This window comes from Cydia amplana, chromosome 26 (assembly GCF_948474715.1).
Source record: "Cydia amplana chromosome 26, ilCydAmpl1.1, whole genome shotgun sequence".
In the NCBI taxonomy this organism is placed as follows: domain Eukaryota; kingdom Metazoa; phylum Arthropoda; class Insecta; order Lepidoptera; family Tortricidae; genus Cydia; species Cydia amplana.
The window spans coordinates 3,768,585-3,792,428 of NC_086094.1; the positions used below are offsets into that span (position 1 = coordinate 3,768,585).

General features: G+C 43.1%; 2 protein-coding genes and 1 long non-coding RNA gene across 3 annotated transcripts in view; 1 reads left to right on the forward strand and 2 right to left on the reverse strand.

Moving 5' to 3' along the window:
* LOC134660175 (uncharacterized) overlaps positions 1–23,844 on the reverse strand; it is a 138,885-nt gene that overhangs the window by 54,717 nt on the left and 60,324 nt on the right. The gene's annotated exons all lie outside the window — the stretch shown is intronic.
* The window catches only part of LOC134660142 (venom protease-like), a 92,234-nt gene that overhangs the window by 51,836 nt on the left and 16,554 nt on the right, over positions 1–23,844 (forward strand). The window lies entirely within an intron of this gene.
* Positions 11,365–23,020, reverse strand: LOC134660165 (prion-like-(Q/N-rich) domain-bearing protein 25). Its single transcript, XM_063515896.1, has 14 exons — positions 22,965–23,020; positions 22,389–22,535; positions 21,335–21,427; positions 20,549–20,752; positions 19,783–19,884; positions 19,057–19,281; positions 18,231–18,350; positions 17,618–17,782; positions 16,711–16,857; positions 14,444–14,563; positions 13,520–13,648; positions 12,451–12,591; positions 11,996–12,124; positions 11,365–11,471 (listed from the first exon to the last, which is right to left on the reverse strand). The coding sequence occupies exons 1-14, from the start codon at positions 22,993–22,995 to the stop codon at positions 11,401–11,403; spliced, it is 1,824 nt and encodes a 607-aa protein (XP_063371966.1). The 5' UTR covers positions 22,996–23,020; the 3' UTR covers positions 11,365–11,400.

The window sequence follows — 23,844 nt, forward strand, 5'->3', positions numbered from 1 at the left end:
GTACCCAAGATAGAGCTGATGCTGAACCCTAGCAGTACCTAATGGAACTCAGGTTTGGTGCAACATAGACAAACGCCGTTTTGGTCATCCGACTCGTCTTGATGAGCACTTGGGAGAGCAGTACCCAAGATAGAGCTGATGCTGAACCCTGGCAGTACCTAATGGACCTCAGGTTTGGTGCAACATAGACAAACGCCGTTTTGGTCATCCGACTCGTCTTTATGAGCACTTGGGAGAGCAGTACCCAAGATAGAGCTAATGCTGAACCCTGGCAGTACCTAGTGGAACTCAGGTTTGGTGCAACATAGACACACGCCGTTTTGGTCATCCGACTCGTCTTGATGAGCACTTGGGAGAGCAGTACCCAAGATTGAGCTGATGCTGAACCCTGGCAGTACCTAATGGAACTCAGGTTTGGTGCAACATAGACAAACGCCGTTTTGATCATCCGACTCGTCTTGATGAGCACTTGGGAGAGCAGTGCCCAAGATAGAGCTAATGCTAAACCCTGGCAGTACCTAATGGAACTCAGGTCTGGTGCAACATAGACAAACGCCGTTTTGGTCATCCGACTCGTCTTGATGAGCACTTGGGAGAGCAGTACCCAAGATAGAGCTGATGCTGAACCCTGGCAGTACCTAGTGGAACTCAGGTTTGGTGCAACATAGACAAACGCCGTTTTAGTCATCCGACTCATCTTGATGAGCACTTGGAAGAGCAGTACCCAAGATAGAGCTGATGCTGAACCCTGGCAGTACCTAATGGAACTCAGGTTTGGTGCAACATAGACAAACGCCGTTTTGGTCATCCGACTCGTCTTGATGAGCACTTGGGAGAGCAGTGCCCAAGATAGAGCTGATGCTAAACCCTGGCAGTACCTAATGGAACTCAGGTCTGGTGCAACATAAACAAACGCCGTTTTGGTCATCCGACTCGTCTTGATGAGCACTTGGGAGAGCAGTACCCAAGATAGAGCTGATGCTGAACCCTGGCAGTACCTAGTGGAACTCAGGTTTGGTGCAACATAGACAAACGCCGTTTTAGTCATCCGACTCGTCTTGATGAGCACTTGGGAGAGCAGTACCCAAGATAGAGCTGATGCTGAACCCTGGCAGTACCTAATGGAACTCAGGTTTGGTGCAACATAGACAAACGCCGTTTTGGTCATCCGACTCGTCTTGATGAGCACTTGGGAGAGCAGTACCCAAGATAGAGTTGATGCTGAACCCTGGCAGTACCTAATGGACCTCAGGTTTGGTGCAACATAGACAAACGCCGTTTTGGTCATCCGACTCGTCTTAATGAGCACTTGGGAGAGCAGTATCCAAGATAGAGCTGATGCTGAACCCTGGCAGTACCTAATGGAACTCAGGTTTGGTGCAACATAGACAAACGCCGGTTTGGTCATCCGACTCGTCTTGATGAGCACTTGGGAGAGCAGTACCCAAGATAGAGCTGATGCTGAACCCTGGCAGTACCTAATGGAACTCAGGTTTGGTGCAACATAGACAAACGCCGTTTTGGTCATCCGACTCGTCTTGATGAGCACTTGGGAGAGCAGTACCCAAGATAGAGCTGATGCTGAACCCTGGCAGTACCTAGTGGAACTCAGGTTTGGTGCAACATAGACACACGCCGTTTTGGTCATCCGACTCGTCTTGATGAGCACTTGGGAGAGCAGTACCCAAGATTGAGCTGATGCTGAACCCTGGCAGTACCTAGTGGAACTCAGGTTTGGTGCAACATATACAAACGCCGTTTTAGTCATCCAACTCGTCTTGATGAGCACTTGGGAGAGCAGTACCCAAGATAGAGCTGATGCTGAACCCTGGCAGTACCTAATGGAACTCAGGTTTGGTGCAACATAGACAAACGCCGTTTTGGTCATCCGACTCGTCTTGATGAGCACTTGGGAGAGCAGTACCCAAGATAGAGCTGATGCTGAACCCTGGCAGTACCTAGTGGAACTCAGGTTTGGTGCAACATAGACACACGCCGTTTTGGTCATCCGACTCGTCTTGATGAGCACTTGGGAGAGCAGTACCCAAGATAGAGCTGATGCTGAACCCTGGCAGTACCTAGTGGAACTCAGGTTTGGTGCAACATAGACAAACGCCGTTTTGGTCATCCGACTCGTCTTGATGAGCACTTGGGAGAGCAGTACCCAAGATAGAGCTGATGCTGAACCCTGGCAGTACCTAGTGGAACTCAGGTTTGGTGCAACATAGACACACGCCGTTTTGGTCATCCGACTCGTCTTGATGAGCACTTGGGAGAGCAGTACCCAAGATTGAGCTGATGCTGAACCCTGGCAGTACCTAGTGGAACTCAAGTTTGGTGCAACATAGACAAACGCCGTTTTGGTCATCCGACTCGTCTTGATGAGCACTTGGGAGAGCAGTACCCAAGATAGAGCTGATGCTGAACCCTGGCAGTACCTAGTGGAACTCAGGTTTGGTGCAACATAGACAAACGCCGTTTTAGTCATCCGACTCGTCTTGATGAGCACTTGGGAGAGCAGTACCCAAGATAGAGCTGATGCTGAACCCTGGCAGTACCTAATGGAACTCAGGTTTGGTGCAACATAGACAAACGCCGTTTTGGTCATCCGACTCGTCTTGATGAGCACTTGGGAGAGCAGTACCCAAGATAGAGCTGATGCTGAACCCTGGCAGTACCTAATGGACCTCAGGTTTGGTGCAACATAGACAAACGCCGTTTTGGTCATCCGACTCGTCTTGATGAGCACTTGGGAGAGCAGTATCCAAGATAGAGCTGATGCTGAACCCTGGCAGTACCTAATGGAACTCAGGTTTGGTGCAACATAGACAAACGCCGGTTTGGTCATCCGACTCGTCTTGATGAGCACTTGGGAGAGCAGTACCCAAGATAGAGCTGATGCTGAACCCTGGCAGTACCTAATGGACCTCAGGTTTGGTGCAACATAGACAAACGCCGTTTTGGTCATCCGACTCGTCTTGATGAGCACTTGGGAGAGCAGTATCCAAGATAGAGCTGATGCTGAACCCTGGCAGTACCTAATGGAACTCAGGTTTGGTGCAACATAGACAAACGCCGGTTTGGTCATCCGACTCGTCTTGATGGCAGTACCTGCAGGTTCAAGATGTCACGGATGACCTAAATAGCGTGGGCCTATGTTGCATCAAACCTGAGTTCCACTAGGTATAGCCAGGGTTCAGCATCAGCTCTATCTTGGGTACTGCTCTCCCAAGTGCTCATCAAGACGAGTCGGATGACCAAAACGGCGTTTGTCTATGTTGCACCAAACCTGAGGTCCATTAAGTACTGCCAGGGTTCAGCATCAGCTCTATCTTGGGTACTGCTCTCCCAAGTGCTCATCAAGACAAGTCGGATGACCAAAACGACGTGTGTCTATGTTGCACCAAACCTGAGTTCCACTAGGTACAGCCAGGGTTCAGCATCAGCTCTATCTTGGGTACTGCTCTCCCAAGTGCTCATCAAGACGAGTCGGATGACTAAAACGGCATGTGTCTATGTTGCACCAAACCTGAGTTCCACTAGGTATAGCCAGGGTTCAGCATCAGCTCTATCTTGGGTACGGTCTCCCAAGTGCTCATCAAGACGAGTCGGATGACCAAAACGGCGTGTGTCTATGTTGCACCAAACCTGAGTTCCACTAGGTATAGCCAGGGTTCAGCATTAGCTCTATCTTAGGTACGGTCTCCCAAGTGCTCATCAAGACGAGTCGGATGACCAAAACGGCGTGTGTCTATGTTGCACCAAACCTGAGTTCCACTAGGTACAGCCAGGGTTCAGCATTAGCTCTATCTTGGGTACTGCTCTCCCAAGTGCTCATCAAGACGAGTCGGATGACCAAAACGGCGTGTTTCTATGTTGCACCAAACCTGAGTTCCACTAGGTACAGCCAGCTGTTCAGCATCAGCTCTATCTTGGGTACTGCTCTCCCAAGTGCTCATCAAGACAAGTCGGATGACCAAAACGGCGTGTGTCTATGTTGCACCAAACCTGAGTTCCACTAGGTACAGCCAGGGTTCAGCTTTAGCTCTATCTTGGGTACTGCTCTCCCAAGTGCTCATTAAGACGAGTCGGATGACCAAAACGGCGTTTGTCTATGTTGCACCAAACCTGAGTTCCACTAAGTACAGCCAGGGTTCAGCATCAGCTCTATCTTGGGTACTGCTCTCCCAAGTGCTCATCAAGACGAGTCGGATGACCAAAACGGCATGTGTCTATGTTGCACCAAACCTGAGTTCCACTAGGTACAGCCAGGGTTCAGCATCAGCTCTATCTTGGGTACGGTCTCCCAAGTGCTCATCAAGACGAGTCGGATGACCAAAACGGCGTGTGTCTATGTTGCACCAAACCTGAGTTCCACTAGGTACAGCCAGGGTTCAGCATTAGCTCTATCTTGGGTACTGCTCTCCCAAGTGCTCATCAAGACGAGTCGGATGACCAAAACGGCGTTTGTCTATGTTGCACCAAACCTGAGTTCCACTAAGTACAGCCAGGGTTCAGCATCAGCTCTATCTTGGGTACTGCTCTCCCAAGTGCTCATCAAGACGAGTCGGATGACTAAAACGGCATGTGTCTATGTTGCACCAAACCTGAGTTCCACTAGGTACAGCCAGGGTTCAGCATCAGCTCTATCTTGGGTACTGCTCTCCCAAGTGCTCATCAAGTCGAGTCGGATGATCAAAACGGCGTTTGTCTATGTTGCACCAAACCTGAGTTCCACTAGGTACTGCCAGGGTCCAGCGTCAGCTCTATCTTGGGTACTGCTCTCCCAAGTGCTCATCAAGACGAGTCGGATGACCAAAACGGCGTGTGTGTATGTTGCACCAAACCTGAATTCCACTAGGTACACCCAGGGTTCAGCATCAGCTCTATCTTGGGTACGGTCTCCCAAGTGCTCATCAAGACGAGTCGGATGACCAAAACGGCGTGTGTCTATGTTGCACCAAACCTGAGTTCCACTAGGTACAGCCAGGGTTCAGCATTAGCTCTATCTTGGGTACTGCTCTCCCAAGTGCTCATCAAGACGAGTCGGATGACCAAAACGGCGTGTTTCTATGTTGCACCAAACCTGAGTTCCACTAGGTACAGCCAGCTGTTCAGCATCAGCTCTATCTTGGGTACTGCTCTCCCAAGTGCTCATCAAGACAAGTCGGATGACCAAAACGGCGTGTGTCTATGTTGCACCAAACCTGAGTTCCACTAGGTACAGCCAGGGTTCAGCATTAGCTCTATCTTGGGTACTGCTCTCCCAAGTGCTCATCAAGACGAGTCGGATGACCAAAACGGCGTGTTTCTATGTTGCACCAAACCTGAGTTCCACTAGGTACAGCCAGCTGTTCAGCATCAGCTCTATCTTGGGTACTGCTCTCCCAAGTGCTCATCAAGACAAGTCGGATGACCAAAACGGCGTGTGTCTATGTTGCACCAAACCTGAGTTCCACTAGGTACAGCCAGGGTTCAGCATTAGCTCTATCTTGGGTACTGCTCTCCCAAGTGCTCATTAAGACGAGTCGGATGACCAAAACGGCGTTTGTCTATGTTGCACCAAACCTGAGTTCCACTAAGTACAGCCAGGGTTCAGCATCAGCTCTATCTTGGGTACTGCTCTCCCAAGTGCTCATCAAGACGAGTCGGATGACCAAAACGGCATGTGTCTATGTTGCACCAAACCTGAGTTCCACTAGGTACAGCCAGGGTTCAGCATCAGCTCTATCTTGGGTACGGTCTCCCAAGTGCTCATCAAGACGAGTCGGATGACCAAAACGGCGTGTGTCTATGTTGCACCAAACCTGAGTTCCACTAGGTACAGCCAGGGTTCAGCATTAGCTCTATCTTGGGTACTGCTCTCCCAAGTGCTCATCAAGACGAGTCGGATGACCAAAACGGCGTTTGTCTATGTTGCACCAAACCTGAGTTCCACTAAGTACAGCCAGGGTTCAGCATCAGCTCTATCTTGGGTACTGCTCTCCCAAGTGCTCATCAAGACGAGTCGGATGACTAAAACGGCATGTGTCTATGTTGCACCAAACCTGAGTTCCACTAGGTACAGCCAGGGTTCAGCATCAGCTCTATCTTGGGTACTGCTCTCCCAAGTGCTCATCAAGTCGAGTCGGATGATCAAAACGGCGTTTGTCTATGTTGCACCAAACCTGAGTTCCACTAGGTACTGCCAGGGTCCAGCGTCAGCTCTATCTTGGGTACTGCTCTCCCAAGTGCTCATCAAGACGAGTCGGATGACCAAAACGGCGTGTGTGTATGTTGCACCAAACCTGAATTCCACTAGGTACACCCAGGGTTCAGCATCAGCTCTATCTTGGGTACTTGTCTCCCAAGTGCTCATCAAGACAAGTCGGATAACCAAAACGGCGGGTGTCTATGTTGCACCAAACCTGAGTTCCACTAGGTACAGCCAGGGTTCAGCATCAGCTCTATCTTGGGTACTGCTCTCCCAAGTGCTCATCAAGACGAGTCGGATGACCAAAACGGCGTGTGTCTATGTTGCACCAAACCTGAGTTCCACTAAGTACAGCCAGGGTTCAGCATCAGCTCTAACATGGGTACTGCTCTCCCAAGTGCTCATCAAGACGAGTCGGATGACCAAAACGGCGTTTGTCTATGTTGCACCAAACCTGAGTTCCATTAGGTACTGCCAGGGTTCAGCATCAGCTCTATCTTGGGTACTGCTCTCCCAAGTGCTCAACAAGACGAGTCGGATGACCAAAACGGCCTGTGTCTATGTTGCACCAAACCTGAGTTCCACTAGGTACTGCCAGGGTTCAGCATGAGCTCTATCTTAGGTACTGCTCTCCAAGTTCTCATCAAGACGAGTCGGATGACCAAAACGGCGTTTGTCTATGTTGCACCAAACCTGAGTTCCATTAGGTACTGCCAGGGTTCAGCATCAGCTCTATCTTGGGTACTGCTCTCCCAAGTGCTCACCAAGACGAGTCGGATGACAAAAACGGCGTTTGTCTATGTTGCACCAAACCTGAGTTCCACTAGGTACAGCCAAGGTTCAGCATCAGCTCCATCTTGGGTACTGCTCTCCCAAGTGCTCATTGTGACGAGTCGAATAGCCTAAACGGCGTGTGTCTATGTTGCACCAAACCTGAGTTCCACTAGGTACAGCCAGGGTTCAGCATCAGCTCTATCTTGGGTACTGCTCTCCTAAGTGCTCACCAATACGAGTCGGATGACCAAAACGGCGTTTGTCTATGTTGCACCAAACCTGAGTTCCATTAGGTACTGCCAGGGTTCAGCATCAGCTCTACCTTGGGTACTGCTCTCCAAGTGCTCATCAAGACGAGTCGGATGACCAAAACGGCGTTTGTCTATGTTGCACCAAACCTGAGTTCCACTAGGTACAGCCAAGGTTCAGCATCAGCTCCATCTTGGGTACTGCTCTCCCAAGTGCTCATTGTGACGAGTCGAATAGCCTAAACGGCGTGTGTCTATGTTGCACCAAACCTGAGTTCCACTAGGTACAGCCAGGGTTCAGCATCAGCTCCATCTTGGGTACTGCTCTCCCAAGTGCTCATTGTGACGAGTCGAATAGCCTAAACGGCGTGTGTGTATGTTGCACCAAACCTGAATTCCACTAGGTACACCCAGGGTTCAGCATCAGCTCTATCTTGGGTACTGGTCTCCCAAGTGCTCATCAAGACGAGTTGGATGACCAAACGGCGTGTTTCTATGTTGCACCAAACCTGAGGTCCACTAGCTAGATAAAAATTACGGGCGCCTTTATAAAATTACGATATATTTTTGTTAATTGATAATTATCAATAATATTTTTAATTGTCATTAAAAATTGATTTAATTTTTAATGGTTTGTGAAGCATTAACCATTAATTCTTTTTAATTTTTAATGGTTCGAAATAAATTAATATTAATGCAAATTGATGTTAATGCGAATTGACAATTAATTTTCCTTCAATGGTTAATGGTTAATTCGAATTAACCTTTTCAATGGTTAATTTTTAATGGTAATTGGGATTAACGTTCGGCCAACACTGATGTTGACACATTATCATTAATACAAGTACTTTAAAATTATGTACCTACCTTACTAAAAGCCGTTGGTTTTAGTGACCCAAAATGAGACTTGGACTTGGCCTCCGACACAAGACAGCGCCATATAATATTTAAAAGTTTCGCGTTTTGAATACCTACATATTAACTCACATTTATAGACGGGTCTATCGCGAAATTTATCACCACAAAATTTAAATAAATTTATTTATTTATTTATTTGGTTTCGACCAATGAAACCTGTGTCGAAACGTCGGTAAATAAAAGTAATAAAATAAATTTCGCGATAGACCCGTCTATAAATGCGAGTTAATAAGACAAGCGCCACTTTTTACGGTCTGATCCGCCTCCACCATGTCGCTCCAGCGATACCTGGGGCGTCCGACAGGACGTCCATGTCCATGGTCTACGGTAGTTTCTTACCATCAGTCGATTCGTCTACTTGTTTGCTTCCTACACCATAAAAAAAACTGATGGATGACTTGATGTTAGCGATTTTTCAATTCCATTTTTTTCCTGGTTAAATCACATACCAATTACTTCCCTTCCTATCAAGCTTTTCTCAGTTTCACCAATACAAAGTACGATCTCGACCTTTGGCCAAGGCCGACGGCTAATTGCTTTTATATATTACATATGCTGCCCTTTGCGTTGCGTGCCGATGCCATCGCTTTTCGGTTATAGTTAATACATGCGTATAATATGGCTGGAAGGGGGCTAGAAGGCTCTAGAGGTTGTTATACTCGTTCGTTAGGTTCGGAGGCACTGTACAGTCTAATAGTATTTTAAACGAGAAATGGGAATTATATGAGTAAGTAGATACATATGCGAATCACTATCACTACCTACATAGTATACCTACATGGGTTCTAGCAGAATTATTAGTGCTTCACCCGAAAGAGGCGAGCGTATTACTGAGCCAGAACCCTTTTGTTTTGCTGCAACGCACACAGCACATTTATTGATACATCTTGTTCCTGATTTTAGTTTTAGTTTGATATTGTTATTGTTTCTGTTTTTTCTGTCAATGTGTGTATTGTGGCAAGCTAATAAATGGTTTATCTATCTATTTATCTATAAAACAAAGTCGCTTACCGCTGTCTGTCTGTCCCTTGTATATGCTTAGATCTTTAAAACTACGCAACGGATTTTAATGCGGTTTTTTTAAATAGATAGGAAGTCAAGAGGAAGGTTTTTGTATAATTTGTTAACCCGTGCGAAGCCGGGGCGGGTCGCTAGTACGTGTATAAACGCAGAAACAAGAGAAATAAAAATATATGTGACGATATCTATGAAAAGGGACCTTATTGTCGATGGCGGTTACGCCATTATTAACGATGCTCCGATATAAATACAATGCCGCGCGACGCTGTGCGGCGTAAGCGCCATCGACAATTAGGTCCCTTTTCGTAGATAATGCCCCATATGACGTCACTGTATTAACACTAGTCTAGTAGGTAATTCATACTTACCTACTTTACTCTTTCCTTTAAAAATTGAGTCAAACTTCGCTTTTACGGTCAGAAAGGTCTCGGTCGCTATTATATAAATACTATAAATATCCTTTCTAATTTATGAGGTTTCCTAACTACCTGCCTACTTAAATTTACATTTTAAAACAATCGTTCCTTCTTTCTCGTATTATTCAAATTACAAAGTAGGCAACGCGTGCAGAAGTATCTACTTGAGAGCAATCGGTCACTACAAGGCAGTTTTCCAATAAATCCAACTAAGGGCACATGCCTACACTGACCTTTGGCATAACACGGCAATCCTTACGTCCACTTAAATTTAAAAAATAAAAAGTAACTCCATCGCCAAGCAAAAACTAACCTTATCCTAAAGCTACAAGTTCGTTACTCGAATGGAAAGAAGGTATGCTTGTTTCTTTTTAATCCGAATCATTAAGGATTTTCTTATTTTTTTTAATCGGACGTTTCGTGCCAGATGCCTATGTGCGTGATCGCGCTTTTATGTTAATTTGAATAAAGAATTTTGGAAAAAACGCGACGGTGGCCGGAAAAATTCGGTTTGAAATTAATATACTTTCTTTAACTAGTTTCTAGGTAAGATTTTGCTTATATTGTGTTGTTTTGTAGCTAAATACGAAACAGGCTGTTTGAGGTCACGTACACAGTGCGTACACAACATGTCATTAGTATACTTTGTTGATAGCAAGTTCAACAGCCAAGTGCAAGATTGACGAAAAAAATTCTAATGTAAAAAAAACACAGGGGCACTTTTAAAGTTATTTTTATTTAAGATTATGATAAAAATTTAATGACTCAATATCGTGTGTCGTAGGTCCACGTACGTTATAAAGGAGCCATTAAAAAAATATTAGTAAAGTAAAATAAGGGACGTGTAACTACTATAGACTGTCAATGTTCATTGTCCGCATTCCTCGCCGTCGTTGATTGATTGATATCATTTTTCTAAATCTCAGTCTCGTGTGTGTATACAGCTGCAAAAGTGCGTACCCCCTTTATGAATGGAATTAAGTGTGCACTTTTGTAGCTCGCTGTACCTACCTCGTCATCTGTTTTTAAACAAATACATATGTCCACAACCACAAAAACACGTCATTGACAGTTTATAAATGTCTCACTTTGTGCTGCTTCTGTTCAAGTCGGTAAAAACATTTTTTCGTAATTCTGTCACTGAGACCTCCATAATGTAACTCGACAATCCCGTAGTTTAGGGGAAAATAAGTCTCTTTTATTTACTTGTCTCTTATAAGATTTAAACAACGTTTGGGGCGTGCTATAAAGTTAATGTAAAAGTGATGTTTAAGGTACGTAGTACTTACAAAGTATTAGTATGTTATGAATTATGACTCAGGCTTAAATACTTAGATACTTACTTTAAAAAACAATTGAATAATAAATATTTATCGTATACATTTTAAACGTATGTGTACGTGAGTATGTATACATTTCGGGGATCTCGGAAGCGGCTCTAACGATTTCGATGAAATTTGTTATATGGGGGGGTTTTCGGGGGCGAAAAATTAATCCAACTAGGTCTTATCTATGGGAAAATGCGCATTTTTGAGTTTTTATATGTTTTGGTTGTAAGTACATATACATATACATATACTCCCAAATGTTAAAGTTGTTAAAACTTTCCTCTAATCTCGTACTAAATACTAAATTGTATCCTACAGTGCATCCTTTTATAAAGGGGGGGGGGGGGGCACAACAAGGAAATTAAAGGGTAGATAACAAAAGGATCAATCCACGAATTAATCTTTGCCCCGTACAAATTGCTATTTTCTAAAGTTTAACTAGGGATAGCAATAAACTCTTGTTATTGAATGTAAACAATAATGCTTTTTAATAAAAATAATGTTTATGAGAATAAATATAACAGTAGTGTTATTATAATGACGCTGCTGCTCGCCAACATGGCCGCCGATGACCCTGAAACAACATTTAAATGTTTATTGAAATCATAAAATTATCTCAAAACTTTTGATGTCCAGTCTGGCATAGTGGGTAGCTCTGTCTGTGAAGCCGATGGTCCTGGGTTCGAATCCCGGTAAGGGCATTTATTTATGTGATAAGCACAGATATTTGTTCCTGAGTTTTGGTTGTTTCCAATGTATTTATGTATTTGTATATTATATATATCGTTGTCTGAGTACCCACAACGCAAGCCTTCTTGAGCTTACTGTGGGCCTTAGTCAATCTGTGTGAGAATGGCCTATAATATTTGTTTATTTTTGACCCGGAGAGACCTCCACTTACATATTTTATGGAAGACTTTTCGCGGGCCGAACTGGTAGACTCGCGGGTCATTTTTGACCAGTGGCGTACAGTTTGGAGACCCTTGTTATAATGATTCTTACTGCTCGTAACATACAGACAATGAGATAGAGAGATAGACACACACACATTTAAAACCTGATACAACAAAGCCATGTGAATGAATGAATGATACTTACTGCACGTGTGTTGCTCCTCGGAGTAAGGATAGTCGAAGTCACATTGGCACAGTCCGTTCCTGCACACCACCCTGTCTGTTATCTCGCCCAGGAAGCACTGGCTACTGCGAGAGCATGTCTCGAATAGACCTGAAAAATATTTATAGTTTTATCTCTCAAGAATTACTGAAGCAACGCACAGTTCTTGCATTATTATAATCTACCGTGTCGTTTCTTGCAATAGATACTGGTTGGAAAGCAGGTAGCAGCACAAACTGCAGGCTATTGGCTATTGACGGAAGGATATACTTACCAGTGACAGGACAACAGCCGCCATCTTTGTAGTGGAAGTTGGAGCCACAGAGGCAGACCGCGTTAGGACCAAGAAGGTCGAAGCACTGAGCGTCCAGTTGGCGTTACAGCCGGAGGAAACTGAAGGTTATTGATTGACTATTGAAGCAAGGTTGTAATCTTACCAGTGACAGGCCAACAGCCGCCATCTTTGAAGTGGAAGTTGGGGCCACAGAGGCAGGAGCCGTTTAGGCAGACCGCGTTAGGACCGAGGCCTTCGAAGCACTGAGCGTCTACGGTGCAGTTTGCGTTGTAGCCGGGGGAGACTGTTGAAGGAGAAAGTGTTGACGATTTTGCAAAGTAAAGGTTTTACTGAAATGCTGTAACATTTTGGTGTAGTAGGAATGTAGGTATATAACGACTCTCAGCATGAGGCCAAAGGTCGAGCTGCAAGAAAGCAGAGCTTGGAATTGACCAATGGCGATATGTGGACGAGGCCGAAGGCCACGAGCTCCGCATACCGGCTTGGCCACGACATTGAGCGACTTGCGACGGCGGCAGCGATAACCATAGGTTGGAGATACACAGCGATCGGACCTTTCGTTACCACCTATGGTTGTCGCTTTATGGTAGCCACACAAAAAATTCCAATCAATCTTTTCTTAAAAAATTTCAATAAGTTTGATCGTTTGTGGTGAAAAAAAAATGTATGGAGAACAGAATGGCCAACTTTCTTAAAAATAGTTTATCTAATAATACTGATTCTAAAATGGTATCACACACGCTAATTACATCTTTACAGACAAAGATATGGCCTAGATTGTGATTAAAGTGAAGTATGGAGCTAGCCATTAAAAAAGACAGAAAAGTTCGATAATCTCGAAAACCACGAAACTTTTACTAGACCTATAAGTGCATTTTCTGGACCAGCCTAAGGTGCTCTGTCGGTGGTTAGAAGGTTATCCACTAATTACTGGGCACCCTGTATAAAGCACCTTATACATAGAACTTTACAAGACTTAATTAATTAAATTGTATTTTATAATTTTCTTACGAATGCATAAGTCAAAATCACAGATTAAGAAGACTATTAGCTCATTGATCTTTACAGCGCATTTATGAATGGCAATTTTCAGAGGCATAGTAGAGTAACACCGGTGGTAATGTTTCTTTTCATTCATCATCTGTTTATGTAAATTGAAAAATTAATCCTTTCGATTTACCTATCATTTTTGGCACAATATAATCACTTACCCTCCCAGCACTCGTCGCTATACTCTACGTACTCTTCTGTACACTGACAGGTCATTCCACTGGTTCCAGCCACGCACTCTGTATTGTTGATGACACAGTCGAGGTTTTCCACACAGGTACCACCAATAACTGAAATGAATTTTACATAATGGCATTATCAGTCTCCCAAAATAGTACTGAAACTACTGAACTTAGTACTTGGTTCACAAAATTTATTAATTTCTTGATCTGATGGCCAAGCAAAGATGCCAATCGTTTGCGCCGAAGCGAACGAAACAGTAATGTGTCTCTGTCTCTCTTTCAGTGCGACAGAGAGACATTAGCGTTTCGGCGCTACGGCGCAAAGTACCCGTACTATGCCATGAGACACTGACACTTGACAGTGTCAAAAGTGACATATAGTATACACTAACGTCTACGTTATTTACTTTCTATACATCTCGCTCGCACTAATATGCGAGTACGGGCGAGATGCACAGAAAGTAACTTACGTTCCCGATAGCGTTTATGTCAGTGTCAAACTGGTGGTAGCCACACAGGATTAGCCCTCTGACGTCCCTTCAGTTTCACAGACTATTAATTGGTCATGGTCATGATCCCATATCTCTCAAATAAAGATAAAGATAAAGTTTATTTTATTGAACAATATCAAAAACTTAAAACAATCATCGTAAATTATTTTTTAACAAGCAGGAACGTCTGCAAACGATGCTATTAAGCTTAGAATAAATTTAAAAGTGGACAAATTACTGCCTTGGGTGAGACTTGAACTCACGGCCTCTAGATCGATACCCCAGCGCTCTACCAACTGAGCCACCAAGACCTCATCCATAGCAAGGGAATCTTTCCACCTATAGCGACATCTACCGTAAGAGCGTTATAATAAATGACCATAAAATAATTCCAAAAGAGTATGGAACTTACTTGGAGCACAGAAACCGTCAAGTTCTTGGTACCCGTTGTCGCAAGAACAGCGTCCTGCCTCGCAGACGGTGTTTAGTGTCCCCGTGCACTCTTGTGTCGTCTGGCATGAGTCTCCCAGCTCTAGTAAAAAAATATGGTTGTCGAATTTAAACTGTTGTGAGACATACTAACATTGAATCATTTTTACGGTTTAGACTTACTTGTTTTAATTAAGTCACTCGCGCGACATGTTTCGAAGAGCCTAGGTCTCCTTTCTCAAGCACTAACAGTGCGAGCAGCGTTCACGACGGCCTACGTGTATCGCGTACTGCGGCACTTTGCTTACTTGGGTGCTTGGTGGCACTTAAAACAAGTGAGTCTAACTAAACCGTAAAAATTATTGAATATGGTTGTCTGTAAAGTCGGTTTACGGACGATAATTTTGCGTGATATCGTCATAAGAAAAATTGCATACTTTTTCATACGTTACCATGGAGATCTGTCCACAACGTGACACTTTTTCGTGCGCACCGGTGTTCATCGATTTATAAGACGTTACCACGTCAAAAAAGTTTTAATGTATGAGTACACAATACATATGTGAGGAGTCTACAGATCGTTTTTTAATGTATGAGTACACAATACATATGTGAGGAGTCCACAGATCGTTTTTTAATGTATGAGTACACAATACATATGTGAGGAGTCTACAGATCGTTTTTTAATGTATGAGTACACAATACATATGTGAGGAGTCTACAGATCGTTTTTACCCAGAATGCCGGTGTCTTGGCGGACATTATCATGATATTCATGATCATTTATGTGGATAGGGTTTGTACCACCATAATGTAGTCTACATAGATTAGACATACATAAAAAGGCTAATTGCGAGTCGGAATCGCGTTCCAAGGGCTCCGTCCATTAAGTCCGACTCACGCTTGACTGCACATTTCTAATAGGTTTTCCTGTCATTTATAGGTAAAGAACTATTTTGTGTATTTTTTTTTTTATTTTAGACTCGGTAGTTTCGGAGATAAAGGGGGGGCGATAGTCGGACAGACATACGCACGAGTGATCCTATAAGGGTTTCGTCTTTTCCTTTTGAGGTACGGAATCCTAAAAATACGCTGAAACCAACTGGCACAGTCGGTAGGATTAGCAATGGGCACGTTGCGGAATATTCGCAAAATTTCCGCAATTTCTGGAAACATTCATAACAAAATTCTCCTGAAAGTTTCCGTTCAGATTATTACAAGCTTTTATGTAACTTGCAATCTACCTGTGTAATATACATATGTAAGTATGTACATACTACATAGGTTAGTTAAGGTCAAATATTGCAAGTTAAATTTGACTTTAGAAAAATATCCTGATAAAGCAAAGAGTACACTTACTTAAGAAAGCACTGATTAACATGAATTAATGTAAGATATAACTAGTATTAACATGTAAGCACTAACTAACTGTAACAAAACAATATAAGTTTACATATAATTAAGGCTAAGCTTAGTTTAAATAATCTCCAAATATAGAGATTGTAACTGAGATTGATTGTACAACTAACCTGTTGATTGAAAATAAACAGATTAATTTTTTTTTACCCACTTCGCGGTTTCCGATGAAGCTGAAAATTTGCATACGTGTGTAAGTCGGGTGATAATGCAATATTATCATAATATTATTATGGTACCATGGAGCTGATCTGATGATGGAGACAGGAGGTGGCCATAAGAATTCTGTGATGAAACAACACAAGCTAATTGTATATGGAGTTTTTAGAATTGTCTCAATAAGTATTAGCTTAGTTGTCTGTGGAAAGAAAAGTACAATCAGCAATAAAAGCTTGTACCAAAAATATTATTTATGCCAAAAACTTATTTTCCTTATGCACCTTCTTTATTCTTTATTCAAACAAACACAAGTATAAGTTTACAGCAACTTAAGCCAAGACACATACTGTGAGTATATGCATTGAATATGTGGCAATAAACAATTGGGTACTTTCCTCTACTTAAAATAAATTATTTCACACCGTGCACGAAATAAAGCACCAGAAAATTATTAGAAAAACATAGATAGGTAGCAGTTATTTTTAAACACAATTTATATTTAATATATTAAAGTATAAAAAGTAGGTGAGTTGACCGTGACGTCACTACACACGTTTTCATATAAATTCCATATTAAATTTGCAAATCGTTTTGACAGTTCTAAAAAAGAAGCTGATTTGACTAGTAGGAAAATAGCCAATTCTTATTCTTAAGCTGTTGCTATCAAATTCTTACCAAGTCCGCTGGATAGACACAGGCCTTCAGAAGCGACGAGGCCGTCGGGGCAGGCGCAGTACCCTTCGCCTTCCTCATTGACGGCACACTGGATTTCAAGCCCTCCGGCCAGGCAGTCGCTGTCAACCTGGCACGCCTCACCGACACCTGCGAGTAATTGCATGAATTCTATAGTAATTTAAATTTTATTTTACTTATTTACTCGTAATGCATGTTAATTATAAGATGTAATAATGTTTTGAAAAGATGTGTCCCGCCGAGTTTGTTGCCAGTCCCATATTGGGATACCCTCCTCCAATTGAGGGGGGATTTAAATCTTCTCGAGGCAGAGGTCTGTTGGAGCCGGTGTAGCTTTATTTGACGTTCATAAGCGCATTGTAGTAGTAGTAAAACACTTTATTGTGCAAAAATCAGAAAAAAAAACAGGAAAAATTACATTCGTCATTAGAACAAAGGCGAACTTATCCCTTTAAGGGATCTCTTCCAGTAATATGCCTTTACTATCTTTTATGTTTTTTATCTTATCTTTTAAGGTTGAAGTTAACGCCTAGAACAACTAAAGCCTTAAGTAGTTGCCAAGACTGTTTAGTAAAACGTTAATACGTCCAGGTCACACTCGCAGGATGGGAACTCCGACTGCCCCGGGCTCCAGGGCACTTATATTAGTGTCTCAACAGCAAACAGCCTACACATGCTGCGCTGCGCGTCCCACACAGCCTTCTCCAGGTTGCACTAGCAGGATGGGAACCCTCACTGCCCACTGCCCAGGGCTCTTATAATAGTGACTCACCAGCGAAAAGCCTGCACATGCTGCGCTGCGCGTCCCACACAGCCTGCTCCAGGTCGCACTCGCAGGATGGGAACCCCGACTGTCCCGGGCTCCGGGACTCTTATATTAGTGTCTCACCAGCAAACAGCCTGCACATGCTGCGCTCCGCGTCCCACACAGCCTGCTCCAGGTCGCACTCGCAGGAGCGGAGCCCCCACTGTCCCGGGGCTCCGCAGAACGCCGCAGCCCCGAACGTGTGGCACTGCTCGTCGACAAAGCAGAAATCGGTGATGAGGCGGGCCACTGGAAGATGGAACTGTTTTTAAACAATGTCTGTGAATTTAGAGAAGGGAGTTTACAGATTTCTAAAGGGTATTTAAGTAAAAAATATTTATTAACCAAGAAAAATTATGTAATACATGGTAATACTAGGTATACTGTATGCGGACTATTGCGGATAGGTTAATAGATGTAGTTTCTTTTTACAATAACATATTCTACTAGAATAATTATAAAGTTTTTCGTCTGGCCGCGTAGCCAACATGCCACAATCGCTTAAGCTCCGTAGCGATCGAACGTAACTGCCACTGTCGTACTAATATGGAAGAGTGATTGACACAAAGCGTTTCGTTGCCGTAGCGATAGTGATTGTCACCTTGGCTAGACCGGCAGGTCTGAAATAAAGCATTTATTTATTTCTTATTTTTAAACAACTTTTGACAGTTGCCAACCCCATTTAAATCCCACTTACCTTTGAGGCAGTCCCTCATGTTCTCGTCGAAGAAGAAGTTGGCAGGGCAGGTGCAAATTCCATCCTCAACCACGGCCAACAGACCGACGCATTGCTCTTCGGTTGAAGGGGAGCCCAGTTCTAAAATATAAGAAAAGTATGCTAGTTGTACGGTATGATAAAGATAAAGATAAAATATAGTTTATTCCAGTAGGAATATTACAATGCGCTTATGAACGTCAAATAAAGCTACACCGGCTCCAACCCTACACCTCTGCCCCTAGAAGATTTAAATCCCCCCTCAATTGGACGAGGGTATCCCAATATGGGACCGGCAACAATTCGGCGGGACACATCTTTTCAAAAAATTACATCTGCATTACGAGTAAATAAGGAAAAAATACAATTTAAATTACTATAGAATTATGTTTTAGACACTCGTGCTTTTGTATCTATTTTGAAGCACTGACAGTGCATGAGTAGCGTTTATATGACGGTGAGTTCAGGGACTAGTGGTCCACAAAAGGTTTTTGTATAAAGGATTTAATTGGCTCTTTTATACCTATTTATCGTTGTAATGGTAACGGAGAAATGGTTGTCCAGGAAATGTCAGTATGTTTATGGTGATGTCCGGATTTTTGTCAGGATATTCCTAATTTTCATGTGTTAACCCAAAAACTGACTAAGGGTCAGTTGTTTGGTCAACTGTTTGTCTTCGAGAGTTCGCTAAATTTTATTGTATGAATGGAGAGTTTCATAGTAAACCGCCGCGACGCGCCGGCTGACGTTGATCAGTCTGTCAAGTACGGATGGTGCAACTGGTACTAAGAATAGACTATAGACTTACCAGCTAAGCAAGCGCTTCCATCTTCACTACTATAATACCCAAGTGGGCAGATACATTGCCCCCAGATGGAACACTCAAAGGGCGCGGGGCAAGGGCTGGTAGCGCTGCACGCAGCGACACCTTCTCGCGCCATCTTTGTAGCCGTTATATTCGTGGCCGCCATCTTTGTGGACGCCATTTTGAGAGTCGCGTTTTGAGCAGTACGAGTTGTTGCGCTTGAGCTCTCTGAAATTAAATGCACCATCGGCATAGTATTAAAACAAAGATAGAAAAATGTATGTTGCAAAAGTTTACTGTTAAATTCAATAAAAGTGTGATAAAAGTTCAATCTCTTTTTGTACTTCTAAAATATTTAAAAAAATGGGAATTACGCTGATACTGTTGAACATACCATATACGATGAAAATGTAAGCGACCTGATGACCTTATACATTATTCAAGCTGGATTTTTCGTCTAAAACATTCTGTTGAGACGTAATTTTAAGATATCGTACGGAATATCCCGCTTTAATTAAAGTCCATTGAGTGCAATCTCGTATCCGTATATTGTGTCCGTACACAATGTGTGTCGTGACCAGATCTTAGAATTGATCATTTTATGATGTGGCCATCATTTCATGAAATGATCGGTTGGCCACATTATGAAAAAGTCAAAGCTAAGCTAGCCATATCATGAAGTGATCAATTCTATAATGGCATTTCTCATGACACATATACAATACCTACCATCAGGGTCGACAGTGGTGTCGTAGCAGAGGAACTCTCGCTCGCGGCAGGCGCCGTGCTCGAACTGACAGTCCTCGTCTATCACGCAGCCTTCATCCACAGCTGGAAAAAAGATTGAGTAAATACTTATTGCATTCCTGATACAAGCTTCTACTGCATCCCATTTAAGGCGGTTACGAAGATAAGTAAATAAGAGGGCGTGGGGATCACGATGCCACGATGAGGGGGCTCCTGGAGAAGGAGAAAAACGCTGGCTAGGACACAGACAGGTCCCCATGCTGAAAGTGTCTGTGATGATACCCCTCTTCATCACGGAAACCACTTCCGCGCGGCCACTGATTGATGAGACGAGTGAGTGAGGCATACTGGGCAGTGGGCATCCATCGTTTAAAAAAGGAACCTCGACACGAAAAGAAGAAGAAGAAATGAGGGCCAATATCGAGGATCCAGCAGGGAATGCAATATAGTGAACAAATATCACATATTTTCTGCTTTGTTGCCCTGAATGTCGAGGATACAGAAAATAGGGCAGAAAGTGCTAAATAATACATCTATTAAGTACAAGTACCATGTCTCTTCTGATTCGTTCATGAATTACTAGCGACCCGCCCCGGCTTCGCACGGGTTAACAAATTATACGTAAACCTTCATCTTGAATCACTCAATCTATTAAAAAAACCGCATCAAAATCCGTTGCGTAGTTTTAAAGGTCTAAGCATACATAAGAAGCGACTTTGTTTTATACTATGTAGTGATGGTGATTTACCTGTAGCGATTTTTCTGCATTCTCCCCTCTGTCGACTGTAGTATCCCTCAGCGCACTGACAGGTGCCATCGCAGACCATGCTGAAGGGATCTCTGATGACGCCCATGCACTCCTCATGATTGGAGCAGGGCTGGCCCATGTCGGTGGAACGCCAGCAGCGGCCGTGGAAGTAGTGGTGGCCGGGTTGGCAGAAGCAACTGCCAGCTGGGGAGGAATAAGGAATATTAGAAGGATTTTACCTTTGGACAAAACACAATATGCCAGAGTAATTTAGACGGAAGTGGTAAGCAGTCACGTGGGTCCATGTAGGTACCCATATCCTATCATCCGGTCCGGTAGAAACCGGACCTGTTGTAGTCATCGCCGTTGGGCTGCGACTTTTCTGACTTTTGTATTGTCTATATAGACCATAACCTATCTTGTTCCTCATAAAAATAGAATAAATTGACACCATATAAAATAATCTTGTCAGCGTATTCATCAGAAACATAAATACGCTGTCAGCTTCAGCGTTTTTACGTGGTCGAAGTCTTGTTGGACGAAATGCGAATTGAAATATCATTTGGACGAACTGCGTATTGGACGTACAGCTAACAAATCCTTAAAGACACCCTGTGTCTTTAACCCAAATTTAAAAAAAACATGAAATTGGCCAGGATGGCAGGTTTACAATATAGAGTAATTTACGGTGGCCACGACCTTCAATTCTGAGGATTCGACATAAAAGAGAGAGAAAGTGTTTTGCCATTTACACAAGTAATTAAAATTTGTTTAAATTGAACTAACCTGTTTGATCCTCGTTCCGTCTGCATTCGAACGTAGTGAACAGTCTTGAGCATTGGAAGTCATCGACGCAAGCCGACGTGTAGTATGGGGCATCTGGAAGTAAAACAGCTATTCAGTAATCCAAGATACGAGTAGAAAGGTAGAGGAGGCGTAAAACCAGGAAATTAGAAGGAAACAAAAGAAGATTTTCTCTATCGAACCAACTTTTACCCCTGAGTCTGCCCTTGCAAATGGGTCAAACAGAAAACTGTGTTCACGTCTTTCCTGTAGACATACACAAGAGTTAAGGGCTATAAAGGTTAATTTTCTTATTTAACCCTTATCCACGTGAAAAGGTTCTCCTTTTATTTAGAAAACTATGATAAAATCATTACTTACATGCCCACAAGCTGTTAACTATTGCCCACAGGAGAGAAAAATGTACAGTTCGCGCGAACACACTAGTTTTCTCTCCTGTGGGCAATATTTAACAGCTTATAGGTAGGCATGTAAGTAATGATTTTATCATAGTTCTCTAAATAAAAGGAGAACCTTTTCACGTGGATAAGGGTTAAATAAGAAAATTAACCTTTATAGCCCTTAACTCTTGTGTATGTCTACAGGAAAGACGTGAACACAGTTTTCTGTTTGACCGAAATGTAGTCTAGTTTCCGTGTGAAGTTTTCACGGCATTTGCCCTTGATAAAAACTAAAATTTTTCGTTAAACTCCCTTTTAAATTAATTAGTTCCGAAATAGCTAATAATTTGTAATTCTACTATTCAGTGACGAGTGACCTGCGCGGCGCGTTCAGCGGGGCGTGCAGCGTGGCGTCGAGCTTACAAGAGATATAATCTGCTTGCACTGAGCCCGCTCGCGTACGTTTGCATTTGTTTAAAATGGACGCCGCGCCGCTAGTCGTTCCGCTTGAGCGTCAACAGGGGCCCGTTTCTCAAAAGCTTGTAACTTGTAATACAAGCGGATGTCACTTTTTGACAGCTTTTGTTAGAAAGGGACTTCCACTTGTATTACAAGTTACAAGCTTTTGAGAAACGGGCCCCAGCTCGCACACTTACAATCAGCGCATAACGTGCCCCCGACCACGACCTGCTGCCAGCTGGGGCACATGCATTGCCCTGATGCGCAGACGCTGCCCGGAAGTGCGGCTGCGCAGTCTTCATCAATAGAACACTGCCAGATTGCCAGGGAGGGTGTGAGAAGGCCTGTAATCAATGTCGTTTTAAAGGGTCCGACAACAACACGCACAACAACAACACTGCTTCGATTTTGACAGAACAAAGTGTGGATAAGTCATTATAAACATCATACTTATCATATTTTACAGTAATAACATATACATATACTAATATATGAAGGCAAAGGAAGACCCAAACGGAGATGGCGGGACAACCTAGATGCATTCTGTGCGGAGTGGCGGGAGTGTGCATTGGACAGAGTCAAGTGGCAGGAAAGAGGGGAGGCCTTTGCCCAGCAGTAGGACACACTAATAGGCAAAAAAAAAGAAAATTATATATATATCATCATATTCTCATAGATATTTGACTTTTCCACATTTTGTAACTGCAATACAAAAAATCACTCTTCCCTTTTCGCTAATCGTCAGCGGTTCGGCAAATACACTTTCAACTTACATAAAATGAAATATAAATGACTGTTCCACATTTTCACTAATTAATTACACTGTTTATTTCAGTCCTATAACATTATACAATACCTACACCACCACACGTATCCTTCGACAGAAAAAGTAATGTTGCCTACTAATTTTTATCATTATCTATCGATATAGATAGCGATAGATTAATTTGGCAGCTGCTATCAAATGATGACTAATTACTCAGATTTAAATAATGGTCTTAAAAATAATGAGTCAAAGCAATATGCGGACTGATTTAACCATTTTTTTAAATGTAAACATTTAGGTTACAGTGGCTCTGCGACTTCTAGACCTTAACCAACGTAGCTCCTCCATTTAAAAAAAATCGACAAAAACATTCCATAGCTAATTCGTACCTGCTAAAAATGGAAGAGGACAGCCGGACATACGAATTATACGAAATTTGCCCAAGCTGAAACGGAGACCTTCGCTACGCTCGGTCAATTAACAGATTTACTGCTAAGCTGGGGTCGTAGCGCTACGCCGTAGTCGATAACACGGGTTATCCGGTATGCAGCGAAAATGCTACGTAGATGTAATAAACGACTATGTGACATCTTGACGACCATGTACATGTTATCAAAACATTAAAAAAAAAACAATCGGTCTCATCAGTCAAGCCACAGGTCAAGCGGATCTTTGATTATTTTTTAGGGTTCCGTATTTGTTAACGAATGACCCCCCTTTATTCATAAAACTTTACGGCCCTGATTTAGTTATAGTACCTACATTACATACCTAGGGAAGTGAATTCGTAAATGCTCCAGATCGCAGGTGTTTGTGGCCCGAACCGAAGGTGAGGCCCATAAATATGCGATCTGGGGCTTTACGAAATACCGCCCGTGGTTTGTCTA

Excerpts from the sequence above, each read along its gene's own strand:
- LOC134660165 (XM_063515896.1), bottom strand. The coding sequence starts at position 22,995 with ATGTGGAACAGTCATTTATATTTCATTTTAT. Across the intron at positions 13,649-14,443 it reads TGACGGTTTCTGTGCTCCAA|TTATTGGTGGTACCTGTGTG; the intron begins GTAAGTTCCATA and ends AATTCATTTCAG. Across the intron at positions 12,592-13,519 it reads TAGCGACGAGTGCTGGGAGG|TCTCCCCCGGCTACAACGCA; the intron begins GTAAGTGATTAT and ends CTCCTTCAACAG.